At 31.5% G+C, this 18,152-nt stretch overlaps 2 protein-coding genes across 2 annotated transcripts in view; both read right to left on the bottom strand.

Moving 5' to 3' along the window:
• LOC125503523 (roundabout homolog 1-like) overlaps positions 1-2,594 on the bottom strand; it is a 9,404-nt gene extending 6,810 nt beyond the window's left edge. Inside the window, exon 1 of the mRNA XM_048664076.1 lies at positions 2,438-2,594. Within this exon, the coding sequence (XP_048520033.1) occupies positions 2,438-2,593 (156 nt within the window). The 5' untranslated portion in view covers position 2,594. The remainder of the gene's footprint in view (positions 1-2,437) is intronic.
• A 2,440-nt stretch (positions 2,595-5,034) lies between these two features.
• LOC125503568 overlaps positions 5,035-18,152 on the bottom strand; it is a 66,466-nt gene continuing 53,348 nt past the window's right edge. The window contains exons 3-9 of the mRNA XM_048664250.1: positions 14,500-14,607; positions 12,440-12,737; positions 11,891-12,004; positions 10,952-11,043; positions 10,100-10,195; positions 9,183-9,268; positions 5,035-5,100 (exon numbers count right to left, since the gene is read on the bottom strand). Coding sequence (XP_048520207.1) covers positions 5,035-5,100; positions 9,183-9,268; positions 10,100-10,195; positions 10,952-11,043; positions 11,891-12,004; positions 12,440-12,737; positions 14,500-14,607 — 860 coding nt within the window. The remainder of the gene's footprint in view (positions 5,101-9,182; positions 9,269-10,099; positions 10,196-10,951; positions 11,044-11,890; positions 12,005-12,439; positions 12,738-14,499; positions 14,608-18,152) is intronic.

The following is an 18,152-nucleotide window of genomic DNA, read 5'->3' as shown; positions in this document are numbered from 1 at the left end:
CCATTTTCTGTTTTAACTGAATCTTCATTAGCTTTAAATTGTCACAATAATTTTATTGGACATGCAACTAATTTATTGTCGCACTGGAATTCATCGAGATTGAATTGATAGTATTCTCATTAAAAAACACCTGGAACAATTTTACAGCGTTGATACTTTATTTAATGTGCGTTGTATTTACTGTTTCATAATAATTCAATGGAGTTTCAGAATTTTTCAAAATTGTCCATTATATTTTCTTTTAAAAATCGTGGTCAATTATTGCAAGAAAGTTGATTTTTATCCGAGTTAAGCGATTATTCTAGCTGTCTTGGAGTTAATTATCCAGAATTAATTCTGAAGGTGAAAGCGCTAAAGCGATAAAGTTTTGGAGTTTGAGGAGGGAGTGAATTGGAAGATCTTTCTTACGTTTAGCAAACACGCACTATTAACTTATTAAAAGTAGTAGATTGATAGTCTCATCACCGAGGTAAAAGAGTTAATTATGTATATTCCAAAGTATATCTTACACAGTTCATAAAATAATCTGATAAATTTACTTAAAATGTATCTTTGTTAAAACTACCCATATGTGAACTATTGTCTCATTGATGCGAACAAGAAATATAGAATGAGAGTTTGTGATTGAACGCAATAAAATTTATATCCCTGAGCAGTAAATAAATTTTCATGAAGCCATTACGAATAGTTCATGCTAACAAGCCATTGCACTCTAAATAATAATTTAATTCTAAATAGGAATGATAATATTGAACTACATTTATAATTTTTCAGAAAACAATACTCACTCTTCTACATATATTTAACTATTTACCATTTCAGTGAAACTTTCCAACTAACAACTAGTTTTAGTTAGCTGAAGCAATGTGAACGAGTTAGTATCTAATTAAATCATGTCCACTAGTGACATGTTGTGAATGTTAACCGCATAACCGTTTAGCGGCGATTTTACTGGATAACTTCGTTAAGAAGTTAGCACAGTTCGAGAAACTACTCCAGAGCAATGTATTTTCTATTAAGTCCCAACGTACCTAATTGACGTAATCTGCTCCGAAACTTTCTGAGTATCTTCAGTTAGAAATTATTGATATCGTCAAATTTCATTTATGTTGCTTTAATTAACGTTGTCTCAAGAATTTCAGTGGTCTTGATACTCCATCGATGTTGCATAGTTAGAGCTTATTAAGATAAACAATTTAGTTACAGGAAACAATCGATTTAGTTCCTTCTAATAAAATTCACGCCAGTTGTCAATTATAATGCATTAATATATCAACTATTGTGAAACAAAATCAATCTACTCTGGACTCTTGTGGGAATCCAAAGCTCCATTTTCAGCTAATTTGAAATGCATATGGTCTTGTGTTTTGTATATGCAAAGACGATTATCAAGCTATTTCACGTAGATTTTCTCTTAATAAATAAGGTGTTAAAAACCTTTAAGTGTTGTTTAATTCAAATATTTCCATTTAATCGTCGTTTCTATACTTTCTTCTAAAATTAACGAACCATTTCTCGCTTATAGCTTCGTTAATTAAATTCGTTTGAAACATTCTGACTCCAGTGGAGAAAATTTGTTTTCTCTTCGAAACTTCCAAGAGACGCTTTTTCTGCTCCATTACGAACGGTTTATTGGCGAGCGGGTTGAAACTTTTGGTTCCTAATTTCTATTATTGGTATATTTGTTCTCATTCCAGATGGAATTCGAGACGTTTTTAATTCGATTAGAACTGATGCAAAATTACGACTGTTTAAACAATATCAAGTAGGAAATACGATACTTTTTGAATTGCAAAGACGTCATCTTGCATACGCAGATCTGAAAGGTAAATTAGTTAAATCAAGCGTTTACTTTTGCCGAGAGTTTGTTGATTAAATAAATTTCAACAATCTTATACTAGCTTACAGGAGATTTATTTAGTCGTTGCCAAAGTTTGATTATCTTATATTCTTGAACTAAAAGTTTTACTCCCCTTGCTTATCAGTGTTGATATTCTGACGTTAAATAAGCTTAATGAGGCAATTCATTTAAATCTTACTTTAGTTTGCTGATTGAGCTCATAAACAAGTCTGGGAAGCTCGATTAAAAGAAACTTTCAAGGAAAATAAAAATTTTTTTACGCACAACAACTTTTATTAAAATTAGATTGTGAATTTGATATTTTGCGTTTACTGGCAAGAAAACACTGTCGACTACAAACTCGCAATATAACATAGATTTTCAATTAAACACATTTTTTTAAATATAATTTAATTTAGAGTTAAATTTGAAATTTAGTTTCATATATAAATCTTTAAGTTGGGACTGGCTGAATATAAATTGAAGTAATTTTTCTACCTAGTTGAAAATACTATTAATATAATTGTGTGCAATTCGTAAGACTAATAATTAACTATCTAATAGAAATTTAAGAACGTCAATTAAAACAACACTTACCTGAATTGAAAGTGGTGTTTTAATCGAGCTGTCTTTCTCAGCTACAGTAATGTTTCCGATATAGCCCCGATCTATCCATTTGTTGAGGATGTTCTTCGCTTTTTTCTCATCTTTTTTTGGGCCGTATATTTGGAATGTCACATCAGCCCCCGACATGGAATGGCTGTAACATAAAAATAGCTTTACTTGTTAAAAGTAAAGAGAGTGAAAATAATAATTAACTGTAATTAACTGGATGCAATGCATAACGTAGAATTATCTTTATATTATCTATTTTTGTACAACTTTTTTGGAGTTAAAAGGCTGCTTGCCTATTAGTTTATTATACACAAAATGTTATATGATGGTTGGCCTAATAGTTTTTTTGTGGCAGAACTAACTGGCAGACACAATGAATCAGTAGTTCGTTACCTATATTTTTAACGTAATTATAAATAATAATTCCATACGCTACAAGGAATTTGCAATTCAATATAGATTGTCGAAATATTTAGTTAAAATGATAACAATAGAAGGTTTAGAAGTATGTTGATTTTCTTGTATTGGAAAATTGAAATAATTATCGCGCTAATTGCACATATGAAATGTGATTATTGCAATAATCGATGATCAGTAAACCGTATTTCACGGTTCAGATCTTATTTATACGTACACAACGCAAACATTAACAAAATATTGCCGAAACAAATTAAACTCCGAATTGATCATGGGAGTTTAGGGATTTAGGTACAAATTCCTAAACCAATTTGCAGCATCAGCGGCTCGATTTATTAATTCCGATATTTTAATCCTTACCCGTCAAATAAATTTTGCATTAAAATCGCCGTTAAGATTTCCTTTTACAAAAGACTCGACTCGCTTTTTTGTTCTTTTACTGGAATAATACCTTTTATCTCCATTTTTTTTTGTTGACAGGTTTACGTGAACAAAATGTGTTAGCTTTCTACACATTTCCCTTTCTAAAATTGGTCCATGGGTTTAGACAAAAAAAATACAAAATATTAAATACTTTACAACAAGTAAAATGGTCTATATTATTGGATTTCTTCTTCAAGCGGCTTCAATAATGCGGATTTTGTACACTTTTACGTTAAGTTTTGTACCAAAGGAAAAAAATTATCTGCGAGCTCCGACTTATTTCAAATTAAGACGAGAAGTTGAATTGATAGATTCTAAATCTCATACGAACGCTAAGATGTAATACGTGCGATAAACCAGAGTTTTTTTTTACTTGACGAGACAAATACGGGAACGAATCCAAATGTTCGAAAAATAGAATCTTCACGGAATACTAAAACGTTTGTAAGTGATGACCTGAGGTGATCTTGATTTTCCCTAATGCTTGTTTATTCAAGTTAAAATTTGCATTGAAAATTCAAACAGACATTGATAAATTAAAATGCTTCTTTACACTTGCAAGTGCGGACGGAAAACAATCTTTCCCTCATCTCTGTTTATTATAATTTCATATATTATACTTGTAGATTATATGCATTATAAACATAGCAAATGCGTCATTTTTGCAACACTTTAAAAGAAAACTAAAGTACTAATCGTAATGGCAATTGAAGTTTATAGTATTTATATTTTATATTATTTTCATCGTAAAAGTGTTTTCAAATTGGAGAACTAGCCAAAAAATTAAATTTTTGGATTTCTTGAATGTATATTTTCCGCAAATAGAATTGAATGAAGTAGTGTTTTCCTTAAAACTCGTATATTGTTGCCACCAGGACGATTCTGTTGCTCTTAAATAATTAACTGTACAGGAACGTTCTATTTTCAGATAATTTAAAAACACTCGCTCTAATACCGATCATTTGTAATCGAAGCAAATGGAAGCGACGAACGTGGAATAACTAACTGGTTTTAATTGAAAGTAAATCCGACTTTAACTTGAATAAACAGAGCAATATTTTCTTTGAACATTGTCCCATTGCATGTACAAGCTGAAAATGATAATAACGAAAGCGGATCGGTATCAAAGAGATCACATAAAAACAGCACAATAATCAGCTCGATTTATACGATTTTCCAACCTGAAATACTGAAATCCTATTATTTAAGTGAAACGTTTGCAGATTCACTTGGTACTGTTTTCTAGCAGTACTTTACACATGTCAAGTATAATTAATAACAAATCTAGATTAAAATATGAATGACAAATTTTTGCTAATTATATTTCATTTTTTTTTATTTTAAAATTTAATTAAATTGTTTTTCTTATAGTTAACACTGTAAATGTGTAAAACAGTTTGATTTCGCGAAAGCTGCCTATTTTAATGACTTAAATCCTACGTTAAGAAAGTCAGTGGTAAGAAACATAAACTGCTTCTACAATAAAATGCAAAGCCTTAATAAAGTTAATAAAATCAATTTTTTCAACTATTCAGTACGCCCTAAGGCATCTTACTGTGCTGTTTTAAAACATGAATTTTTTTATTAAATTATATGCCCCATTATCAGAACGGACTTTGATTTTTACTCCAAAATAATTTAAAATCAAATAACAGATGGCTAGTGTAAAATATCACCTATACTTGGTATTTTTATTAAGATTATTTCTCGCAAATTTGAGATGCTTACTTAAGTAATACTCACATTAGATTGGCAATCTTAATATCTTCAGTTGACGACAGATTCAGCTGGAGGTGTCCTAGAAGCTGAAACACAATACACAATTACAATTGAATTAAACCATTTCATCGAACCAAAACCAAGCATCGTCTGAAAATTACAAAAAAAATTCCAAAGATGTTTACGTTAATCTGTATATGCTGTGGCTCAATATTATTGTTTTATTTAAATAGATATTTAATATGCATAAATTTTTCAAAATTTACGTTTTTCATTATACAAGTCACAAATTTACATAATATGGTTTTCATTAATTTAAAAAAACATTATCTCCAGGTCCATTTTTCCAAAATTCTTTCAGGTAATTTAGCTGACCAAAATGAACTAAGATTGAAAATAAACAGCAAGTCAATCACACGATTTAAAACAACAATTTCTCTATGATAACTGAGTATCCCATGAAAGTAGGTTTTACGGGGATTCATCGTCTCTTATTCCTTTCAGCGCTAGATTTATGATTCGTAATGTCGTTTGCCAGCCAATAACTGGAATCCGTCTGGTCGCTTCCGAAACCTATTTTGCCTTCACTTTATCTGAAATGAAATATATTATTTTAAGCACAGGTCATCCATTGACTAAGCACATCTCATTGGCAGGTAATAGAAATGTAAGCTTTATATATTTCACTTACTATCTTTCAGAGGAGTTTTGTTAAGATGGAAAATATTATTCGTTTTTTGCGTCTTTCATGCCGCATTCAACACATTCTACTTTATTTTGCGGTTCTAACTATTATAACTCTATTATGTTTAATGCGTTGGATTTTCCCGACGTAGCAAAACCAGAAAATGTAGCCAAACAACAATATATTAGATAAAATTTACCTCAAAGCGAGCAGTATTTAATGGTTTGCTTTGTGGATGTAATTTTGCTAGGTAAACCCATAACTGGTTATAATACCAACTCAAGCCTTTTCGTCTGTCGTACATTTCCTCTACTATTTACTTTCCTGATATCGCATTATATTCAAAGCAAGTTTTCGGTTAAATTTGAATGCGAAACTGTTCGCAGCTAACTTTGTGGCAGCCGGTTAGTTACACTTAACCAACTAGCAGTTCATCTTCTGCTAAAGATATAACGGCCCTTAACTACGTAAGTGCAAAAGGGCAATTGCCTTTCCCTTTACTTAATTGGCTGGCAAATTATTCAACATTTATATTTTTTTTACGCAGAAGGAAAACTACTGGTAAATTAAATTTTAGTCGGTTTTAGCTACTGCAATCGTAGTATAAACTGGACCCTACGGAAAGTATTAGGTATTTTATTAGGGTCGCAATTAAATTTGCTGCGCGCAGCCCTTAGGGGTTGTTTCGGACCGTTGTTGTCATTAAATTAATTTCTCGGGTATTGTTTTGATAGAAATACGTGGAATAATTGTGGTTTTTATTTCGTGGCTATACAGGAGTTGATTACGACAATATCATACACATTCTTTGCATTATTAGGACGGGAAAGGACGGGGAAATGTTTGAAAATGATACAATAGCTAACAGAGCAACATGTAAAAGAGAGAAGAATTTATCTCATTTTAATCGGCTTGTAAATATTGACTTCTTAATATTAACATTTATTTTCGTTTTGTTTCTTCTAAAGCTCGTTCAAAATTAATTATTTTCTATATTCAATTAAGACTTCAAGCAACTTATAATATTTTTTTTTGTGCAATACTGATTGCATGGCCGAATATGAGGGTGATAAACGCGGCGATATTAAAAGAAATATTATGTTACCCACCAATATTTCTTAAATTTCCTTTGCTTTTGCTGATAAGCTTATATCAACGGAAAAACATTGTATTTTAACATCCAGATCTTCCTGTTTGTCTCCAACACCTTGAATTATCGATTCGCATTTATTCTTCTCATTACTAGAGATCGATAAAAATGTACACTTGTGAAATTCACTTAAATTGTTCCTCTTGTGACACCATTACGAAGTTAATAGCATTGAGAAGGAACCGGTCCGCCAAACGTATCCTGAAATCTATTACAATACTAATTAGTGTAAATGGTTTTCTTATCACGCAACAGAGAAAGGCAAGAAAGAATACGAAGACCGACACATTCTTAGACAACCAGAGCAAATGAAAATTCCTAAAGCTAAAAGGGATTCGGTCAAATGAAAAAGATCCAAATTCTGGACTTTGCTCTACTGATTGCTACATGCAATCTCGGAAAAAGTTTTATCAATGTTTATGTTGTTTGTGAAGAAATGCATCTGTTCGATTTAAAATCCATTAAGTTCTTTACAATTAAACATGGAAATCTGAACAGAATTTGGTTTATGAGTTTGAATACTTGAAAAGGATGTATTAAAATTCCCGCAGGAACATGGAATATTTTTAATTTAATCTGCATAAGTATAAGAATATTGTTAAGCATACAACCTTTCCTATGTGGGTCTGTTATAGGAAATAAAATCTTGTGCTTCGCGGCATCTTTCATAACTAAAATATATTTGTTATCTTTATTTTAGTCATATTTTTTTGAATTCAGATTGAGTTTCAAACAGTGTACGTCAAATACTGCTTTAAATTCAGGGTACTATACAGCAAACATTTCCGCATTTGTGGGTTAAATCTCTATCTCTTTTAGATTAAAATCCCTAATTGCAGAACACGAATTTTGCATTGAACTATCGTCGCCCAAAAGTTTTACCACAAAACATTTTACCGAACTTTAGATTTTTGGTCATTGATACGATGTCCTGTCCGGAAAACGATACCAATTATTTTATCCGCCGCTCTTTTAAGGGCCGAAGTTCCTTTCTTCATTGCTACATGCCATTTTTGCAAGACGTTTTTTTTTGTTTGCGCCATAAAAGAGCAAACAAAATAGACTTTTGGCTTTTTGAACCTAAAAACTTCAGAAGAAAGCTACTCAAATTCGTAAAAATACTGTAGTTATCGCTTCAGCTTTTTAGCAGTTATTAATTCTTTTAAATATTTAAAACCTGGGAAATATGAAACAAAAAATTAATGAAAAGGAAATTGCTTTAGGAGCTACGCATTTTTTGTTAGTAACATATTTTACGGTGCGCCTACGAAAATGAAATACGAATTTTCAAGGCTTTGTGGATCAATCTTAAATTCCAAATCCAAATTAATTCCTGGGTTTCAGTCATTTATTGTCTCTATTTATCAATTAAAATACGTTTCGGTGTATTTTTCCACCATCATCAGACTTATGTGTAGCGTTGTTGCTGCTTTAAGCCTTGGCATACATTTTCTGTATGCCAATGTATGCCAAGGCTTAAAGCAGCAACAACGCTACACATAAAAACTGATGATGGTGGAAAAATACAATGAAACGTATTTTAATTGATAAATAGAGACAATAAATGACTGAAACCCAGGAATTAATTCGGATTTGGAATTGAAACACAGTCAGGAAAGTATGTACAATCAATCTTAAACCCGATTCTGTTTCTTAGGGTGTTTTTCTTAGGGTGTTTGTTTCTTAGGGTGTTCTGTCACTTTGCAACATGTACGTACAGCAAAACACACGTGTTCTCTTTATCTGGAAACGCTCTTTTTATATAATGTTATTGTCGAAAACGCCCTTTCAGTCGATATACCTGTTAATAATAACATTCAATTTAGAAATCGAACCCTTGAATTCTTTTACATTTGTGTTCAATTTCAATTTGATGTTTTAAAAATTCCATTCGAAAGAATTCAGATCTAAAAATCAATATTACATACATAGGATAACATTCCTCCATACAATAATAGAGAGCTGCAGGAAGCAAAATATTTGGGAGCCAATATAGAGCCAATGAGCGGCTCCAACCGCTGCTTTATAAAAATGGATTTACAAATCAAGATATCCCGCTCTGAGCAAGTTTTCGAAATAAAACCCATCACCTGTCTATGACAATATTTCCACACTATTGCGCCATGTCGAAAACACTTGAGTTTTATTTCACTGTTACCGGAAAAATATCGGATAACCCGCGGGTATGTGGGACATTTTCATCGGACTTTCAGCTCTACTTTTGTCTTCCGTGCGACTTTCCTAAATCGGAAACACCTGTTTCACCTATTTGACTGTACAAGTACTTAGCTCCTACTTATTGTGGGTTTGCATTTTCTCCAATATGTACTTACTTGGATCTTTATATACGTCTTCAGATCATTTGGCTCTAATGGAGGTAGATTTCCAAGTTGGAGAGTGGCAAATGTACCAGTGTGGCCTGGAAAATAAATTAATACTCTACTGTTTTCCTTAGGATATGAAACAATATATTCTTATGCAACTATTAGGTGCTTAAAAATACCCAATATTGATATTTTACTGATATGTTTAGTCATAACCACAAGGCGCTTGTAGCATATGTCTAAGTGTGTCTATGAAGAATGGAGAAATTATCCCATTTAATTTGGCTGTCTGCAAAAGTAGTTGACTTAGTCATTTACTAAGGTGCAAGCTTTTTTCTTCTTCAAGATTTAACTAGTGTTTTGTCTATGAGAAACCAGGTTTTGCGGGTGTGTTGTCCAAATGATGTGATTCTACATTTTTTTGCATTTTTTGCAACACCACAGGAAAAGTTGGAGAAAGGCAACAAAGATTTGTAAAAACTATCTGATTATATATTCAAATAAAATTTACAGAAAATTCGAAGTTAAGTTGTATAATGTCTAATAGTCAATCAATTCTATATCAGGCAAAACATATCGCCCCAATTGAAACGTTTGAATTAGTATTTTAAATTTCATCCATAAATCAACGCTCATGTGTTAAATTATAATTCAAATCAACGGTTTTATAAACAATTTTTAATTAAATATTTTAATAAGACGTTATTTTGTATAAAACTCTTTATTCTTTCTGTTCTATAAACTGTCTGATTTTTTATTTGTGGTTCTTTGCGTTGTTTTATTTGGCTTATGTATTTGGCTTTATGTTGTCTAAGTTTCTCTGAGCCACAAAAATTAAATAAATACCTACATAAGTTGATATTATTTGTTTAGTCGATTTGACACTTTTAATTTTATTTCAGTTGCAAATCTAATAAATAACTTACCAACTACGTCTGGCTTTGCACTAAGACATTTGCAAGTGTTGTCCGGTTTCTCATTGTGCGTGCAATTTGTCGGGCAGTTTGGGCAGTTTTTCAACGCTAAAAGTTTAAATATTGAATTATTTTCACGGAACGAAAAATATATTAATTATGTAATAATTATTATATTTGAATAAAAATATTAGAACTCTTACATGCAATACCGATCAAACTATATGCTTCATTACTTCATCGATTCTTCCTGCCCAATAAAAATTGTCAAAACGAATAATTAAGCGTTCTGTGTGCAAAGAGAAGAGGAAAAGTTCAAGTATTTTGTTGGTTTCAAATAGTCCCTTTGTTCTATGCATTTATGGGAAAACTCAATTTGCTGCGGGTAGCAGCTGGTTAGTTTCACAACTGAATGTTTAATTTGGTAATAAGTTCCCAACGGGTTTGCGTTAAGTGACACTTTTATATGGGTTTCTTTGATTTCAGATTCGGTGGCCCAAATTTAAGATTCGTCTAATTAAATTATTAGTTAATTTAAAAAGGTTGGATGGCTGAGAAGCCTGAAAGTAAATATAAAAATATTCAGTTATTTGCAAATGTTTTTCAAAGAGGTAGACTTTGCCGAACCAGTTCGAAATAGTTTGCAAAATATATGGTTTGAGAGTATTCTTAGGTAAAAGCATTTCTTGTCTAAAGCCACTTTTATATTGCAGTATTATTTCAATAATACAAAATACCGCACAATTTCTATGGCACGAGTACGGAATTGAAAACTCAAATTTCGCTTTATATGAAAAATTCATTTCTACTCTAAATACACCCTATTGAATCTAATAGAGTCTAGCATACATAAAAATACTTTACCTTTAGCGCCAGTTGGTTCCACGGGCGTCTCGCAAGTATTTCCAGAGAAAAGTTTCGAACAGTGACACTTAACGGCCGCTACTCCAACGTGCCTGGAAATTTAATTTTCCCATCTAGCCCCTTTTCTTAATAAGTAAAGGCTTAGATTTTGTTAAAATGGATATTTTCAGTTTAACGGCTTTTGTTGCAAGAATTTACTAAATGACCGAACGCAAAATGCAGATACTTTCTTGCCAAATTTCTTTGGCGCCTCTTTAACATTCGAAACACGTTTGCCATTAAAGGGAAATAATTGCTCGCTTATTAATTGTTCTGTAAACGTATTTCACATATCAACCGTGGGTATATTAGGTTTGTGAAAATTATAGAGGATAATTATTTTGAATAAAAGTTACTTTACTCAAGATATTTGAATTAGATACTAATTGCAAACAAAAATGTTTTCCTACGCCTTTTGATTTTCCACGGTTCATAAAATATCCGTGTGTGAGAAGATGTTTAAAGTTAGTGACTTTTTGTCGCCAGAAGGGCTGGTAATTTAATCATTAACAATTTGCCTGTAATTATGCCATCATCGGCACTCGGTTCTTTTAAATTATTCAAACAAGTCATAGAATTAATTTACAAAATTAATCCACCTTCGATGCCAGGGCAGGCTGTAAGAATTTGAATATCTTACTTACTTTGTATATAAACAAGAATTAAAAATCACCATCTTTAGAAATCTCAATCGAAACGAGTAAATGTGTTGTCACCTCCAAAAGTCTTGAAGAACCACTTTCAAGCTCTAAAAAAATATTGCACGGCGAATACCGACTCCCGCATGAATCGCCGTTTGAAAACTTCTACGCAATTGATTTGGAAATAAATTGTTTTAAGTAACCGCTTAGCATCTCATTGCAACAAAACCATGTTTAGTCCACGATTTTCGGTACTTACAGACAAGTACCACCATTTTTGCAGGTCGGAGTTCCGTTTGTATAACAGAACGATTTTGGTCCTTCGGAGCAGTTTGGTCCAGAGTAACCATCAAAGCAGTGACAACTGAACTTTCTGAAATGAATTAATATAACCGATCAGTTATAACTATTAAGTTTTGCAAAACACATTTTCAGGTTTCAGAGATGTTCATAGCCACTGCTACTCTTAAATAAATTATTTACTTCCATCTATCACGTTATGAGGAAATAAATAAATAGTAACATGTGAAGTAAAGTTATAGTTGACTAAATCCACTAATGCACTTCGGTTTTATGCCATTTGCGGGATTAAAGCTAGTGAACTGTGAAAGTCTATTTCATGATGGATCACCAAGCTTAGCAAACTTTCTGTGTGTATAAATGTAAATGTAAATGGTAATACTATCTGAAATCAGATTTATCTTAAATGATTCGCTAGTAAACCGAATCGACATATTTGCATTAAATTTATTGTGCGCCTAATGATTTAAGTAAATAGTTATTGGAGGCAAAAACTAATTTTTCTTACGTGTAATGATCGAAACAAATGCCAGTAAAACCGCAATCCATCATAGTGCAGGGCGATCTTCGTACACTATTGGTTGTAATTTCATAAGTGATGTTGAATCCATACGTATCCAGGAATTTGTCCAGTACTCGAAGATGTGCCGAATCAACTGATTGCAATTTTAACTCAATCACCAAATAACTGCGGAAAGTTTGTACCCATTTAGTGCGCACCACATTCGTCTCATTTACTTTATGGATAACTATTGGATTGATCTTGTAATCGTTGCCATAGAGCTGGTATTCAGTAAACGTTAAACCTGGAATTATAATAATAATGTTTACAATATCTAAGACGATTGAATATAAAAGTTGTGCAAACAAATATTAGCTAGTATTTTGCTGTTTCATTTGCTGCATATCAATGGAATCAAACTTTTCCTAATATGTCACATAAAAATGTATGTTTTTGCTTTTTTATCATTTTTATATGATCATTCGATTTACTGTTTCCTGTCCCATGAGAATAGAGTAGACATAGTGAACGCACGAAATAAATTACGTCCCTGATTGTGATTTATCAAAAATATTACCATAAAATTGAGAAGATCTCATTATAATAATTTTCCATATTACCACTTTAGATATTAAACTTGTGGAACTGAATGGTATTTGGCTCATAGTTTGAAATGAACAGAAGGCACAACCGAAACAGATTTATTATTATTATTATTCAAGCAACAACTTTTTATGTAGTAGTATGTTCATATCGTATCATATAATTATCCAGTATCTACTGCTTTTCATTCAAAGTTCCCCGGTTAAATTAACTTAATTCATAACGAATGCAAAAGTAAACAGAGTCAATTCACAGAAAGAAATTTAATTAAAACGCCCATAGCCGGTCCCTTTGGTGCTGCTGGATGCAAATTAAAATGTTACAAGATGTTTCCAGCGTCAGCTAAATGAAATTTATTGATTTGTTCACGGTTAAAATAAAGTCTTCTGCTTAGAATGAACAACAAATCCATTCAAGAAACACCGTTCCGCTCTCTTCACATTTTGGTAGAATTTTTATATCAAATCAAATCAAATCAATTTAACACGACGGTTGCTTTGCCTTACAACTGAAGAAGCTGTGCCAATTTATTGTGATAATTTGTCTGGTTTTTTAATGAAATTAATTGAGTTTTTATTTTACAATAACTTTTAGACAGCAAATTCTTCTAAAAGCAGGAACTTTCTGCTGTCTATCGCTTATATTTAGTTAAATTAAAATTCCCGGACAAACTTTTCGTCTGCAAGTTATGAAAGTAGTGACGTAAATCAGTGATTTTTAAAGCAATTTTATTAATTCGCTTGCTTTTACTTTCCAATCTGGAGATTGTGCGAGCTTAAAACTTGCAGAATACTTAGAGTGAGCTTGAACTTCGGATCCTTGGGAAGTTTCATGCCATAAATGAAGTTATTGGGGCCTTTCAGTGAGTAGTAACTTTATTAAAGGATTCACATTTGAAGATGTTAATATTAAAAACTTGCCACTGGTTAAATACTGATAGAGTGTAGCAATGTCGTTTCCAAATAAACTGCAGGACATTTGTTTGATTTTTGGGGTTTCGATTAAAGCATTTATCGGTTACAAAAATCGGTGCTGTTAATTGAATTAAACTCAGATTAGTGAGTTTGCATATATATTTTGGGACCTACACCAGTTTCCATAAAACGTACTAACTAACAGAATTTCAACTGCTGAGCTGATTTAATAATACACCCCGAACATTCGTAACAGTCGAAATATGATCGGATCAATAACCGAAATCATTCCATTGAAACTTGTCGTCTAAGAAACTAGTCAATATTGCCAATGGTAGAATATCAACTAAAACAATTCAATGAAAAAAATAATGCAAAGTATAAAAATAAAGCTTATGGTGGTTCTCTAAATTGCATCTAAGAGTGAGCGTCTAATAGTATAAAAATGTATTGTATAGTAATTGCCAGTAAAATCGCCATATGCAAAGTGGTACTTAAAATAAGAATTTAAACTCCCCTGTTTTCTAATAAAATTATTTAAAAAATTACCTTCAAATGTGAACAATTGAGTCAAGTATACGATAATGGAAGTATTTGCAGTGCCGGTATTAACAGCGTCGATTATCCATTGGCATCGTATTGGAACATCAAACGGTCCTGTAACCAAAGAAACCTTTCAGTAAAAATGCAATGGCATTGGGACGAAAATATAAGTCACATCTACAGAATATTGTAAAATTAAAGTGACTGAACCACGAAAATCAATGGAAGAATCGCAAGGAAGTTGGTGAGTTGTCGGTCATGAATTTGATCGCTAGTTGTATGCATATTCGTTATTATCATTTAATAAAATTTGATCACAACTGACAAATGGTATGTAACATGCTAATAAACTCCATTATATACGCCATCTAAACCAAACCGATGGAAAGCAACAATGAATTTACACCACTTATCTTACTATCATCAGTTTCATGTTTCAAATATTTATCGGCTGAAATAACCCAAATTTCTTACAATAGTATTTATTATTTAACTTTTATTTAAATAAGCATCTTCTTTCAAAATTACCATTTAAGGGCAAATACGCGCAAACCCTTATAAGAACCATGACTGTGGTAGTGCATGCTTCTGTGTACCAAAAACTCTAAATTATCTTAATCGTTGCATATGAGTACTGAAATTAGCTCATTACTTAACAGTTCAGTTGCGATTACTTTTCAATTATTATGTTCTCTAAAAGTAATTTGGAGTGTAAAAAACAAGACATTATTGTGTGATGCAAGTAGATCATATACCTATGATCATACCTATCGTTCTTAAAAAATACCCTGAACTTTAAATGTTCTATGCTTCATTTTTCGGTCCTATTTTGCTCAAGATCACTCTATATATAATTTCCGTCACCCCCACTTTTCATACAGTTTCTATCTTTGAGTGCCCAAAAATATAACTTTTTATGACCTATTCAGTTAAGACACTGAAAACAGTGCATCCATTAAGTTTTTGTTTGGTTAAGTTTTCCATTAATTAAAAAACCTCATTTAATTTTGAACATTTTTATAAAAACGTTTCACAGCTTTTTTTAGATCCTAAAGTAGATGTAGATGTTGAATATAAACTGTATGCTGCAAGACGTATACGGTTCCTATTTTCTCTTATTTCCACATAGACTAATCTCAAATAACGTAACGTTAAACCCGTTTTGTAAGTGAAATCGACAAAAATTCGATTTGTATCAGGAGATTTAACGCAAAGCTTCCACCATTTAAAAAGCAAGCAGCAAAAATTCACAACTTTAAGAACCCGGCGACGTTTCAGATCTTATAAGTTGAATTTTCATAATCTGCTTTAGATTTGCAGCTTTGATTGTTGAAAATTTTCCAAAAAAATCGTATCTTTACAGTTAGGTACAAGTGAGATGCGAAAAATAATCAAACAAATCATATTACGGTTAATTAGTGACCGTGATGATAACCTAAATAGGCGTCTTTTACTAAAAATTTCAATGTTTAAAGGAGCACTATACATATAACTCCGAACCGGTTGAAAATATCCAAACAATCATTAGGCGGTTTTTGAACCATCAGAATAATTTACAACATGAAACCAAATTTTTGGGTATAATTTTAGCAGTATCTACACTTAATCAAAATCAGTGTGTGTGTGTATGTGAATACAACAAAGTGCATTACATTAAACCTTTTATTTTCTTGGTGTAGTTGCCAGATGTAGGGTAAGAGCATTAAATGCTGTAGATTTCCTTTTATCTAAAGGACTTATTATGATCCATTCCAAGTTTTAAATAAAAAACTTAGCGAAAAAAATATAATAATTTACAGACAGGCCCATTTTCTCGCAATAATACAAAAGTTTGTCTATATCAATCATTTTAAGTTTCTCGACGCTTGTGCCTTATACATCTGCGGAAAAAAAGTTGTACATGATGCTGCTGTAAATCAGAATTTGTTTGGTGTTTTATTTTTGCGAGGGAACATCAAATGCAAGCACGTTTGCTGTATTTTTAGGTGGCACCTCGCCAGATATTATTCGGGATATTAACTTAATAAGTTTGAAACCGATCCGTAAAGTATCATTCGGAATGTTGCTATTTTGTGAGCAAAACAATTTTCAAAATCCACTTTAACTAATTCTTACACCTAAGTTTTCCTTACAAATAATTAATCAACTCTGTTACAAGCGGTTTCCTTACAATCTTTTTCTATTGGTTTATTATATTTTTATATCTCTGTTTTATACTCAATGGTCGTTTTTGTCGGCAAATTTTTTTACTGGTTAAAACGAATATGTATAACAATATCTTGCGCTTTAAAGAAATGCATATGTTTATTAACGTGTATGTCATTTTTCACTATACTTATATACGAGTAGATAAGTTCTATATTGTTGAGACGGATTCATTTTTTTACAAACGCCTTTTTGGATATTTCGCCTCAAAAATTTTTGCCTTTAAAAAAGACAGAATTTCCTCACGTCTTTTATTACAGATTGATAAATAGTGCTCCTATTTCGCAATAAGACCGAATTATTGATCAAAAAGTAATCAAGAACTATCACCTAGAGGGTATCACCTAGATGCAACACACTTAGGCTCAAGCTGTAAGAGAAAATTCCAATTAGTACTATTTTCTGCTATCGTTATCAAAAAAACATAAATGAGCCTAAAAAAGAGTATGTTAATAAATTGTGTAACAATAGTAGGATAATACAATATATGAAAATTCGTTCTGATAATTCGTCTGTGCAAATTGTCAGTTATGTGACTTTGACTTAATCTCATTGTTTAAATTAATAAAGGTAATGTTAATTAATAATTTTGGTGTAAATTTAATTTGGGTGTATGTTTCTCTGGTCTACTTCAGATTTTAGCATAGGTAACCATGTATGACTTAAATTAAATGAACATGAAGCAACACAATTATTTTGATTTAGTAAAATTAGTGCGCTTTCTTTAATTTTACGTTTTTTTGTGGATTGTTCTTTTGTTAAAATTGTGGAATTATTCCATTGAATTTTATGGCTATAATTTTATTTACATACGAGTAGTTTTGTTTTTGTTGAAAGAGGATCATCCATTAGTGCACACAATTTTATATTAAAACTAAATATTTTGGTGTTTTTAAGAGCCTCTTTTTAAAACAATTTTTGCAATTTTAGTAACCACTAGAAACCTTAGATTTTATTATTTTTAAAAACTTCTAGAAAAACATACTTAAATCAAGGTACGAGTTTAAAATAAATTTAATTTTTTTAACAGGTAGGCAAAGAGTTTTTTAAGTGTCTGTTTTTTATGCTCTTACATATAGTGCTTAGTTTTATTGGCTGATGTTAGTAATTGCATAAAAGCAAGATAAGCCGTCTTAAATAGTACATTTTCACACTTTACAAGATTTAACTGAGTCAAATTAACAAACGTATTAAATTACTTAGAAACTATCTCAATTTAAAAGCAATTAAGAGCTGACAAGAGCTCTTAATTGTTTAATGGCTAACTTTGTCTATTAAATATCCGTCGTTGAATAATAGTCGGTGTACATATCTGAAATAGTCTAGTCAGGGCTGGATCCAGCTTTAAATTCAGGGGGTGGGGGATTATGTAGAAAAAATACAGTCTTCTGTTGTCTATGAAATTAGAAAAATTATCGTCGTTTTGTGCAAGGGTGGCGTAAGATTATTGCAAA

Source organism: Dendroctonus ponderosae, unplaced genomic scaffold (assembly GCF_020466585.1).
Source record: "Dendroctonus ponderosae isolate FM_Combo_2020 unplaced genomic scaffold, Dpon_F_20191213v2 Dpon_F_20191213_2, whole genome shotgun sequence".
Classification (NCBI taxonomy): domain Eukaryota; kingdom Metazoa; phylum Arthropoda; class Insecta; order Coleoptera; family Curculionidae; genus Dendroctonus; species Dendroctonus ponderosae.
This window is presented reverse-complemented; position numbering and strand designations above follow the sequence as displayed.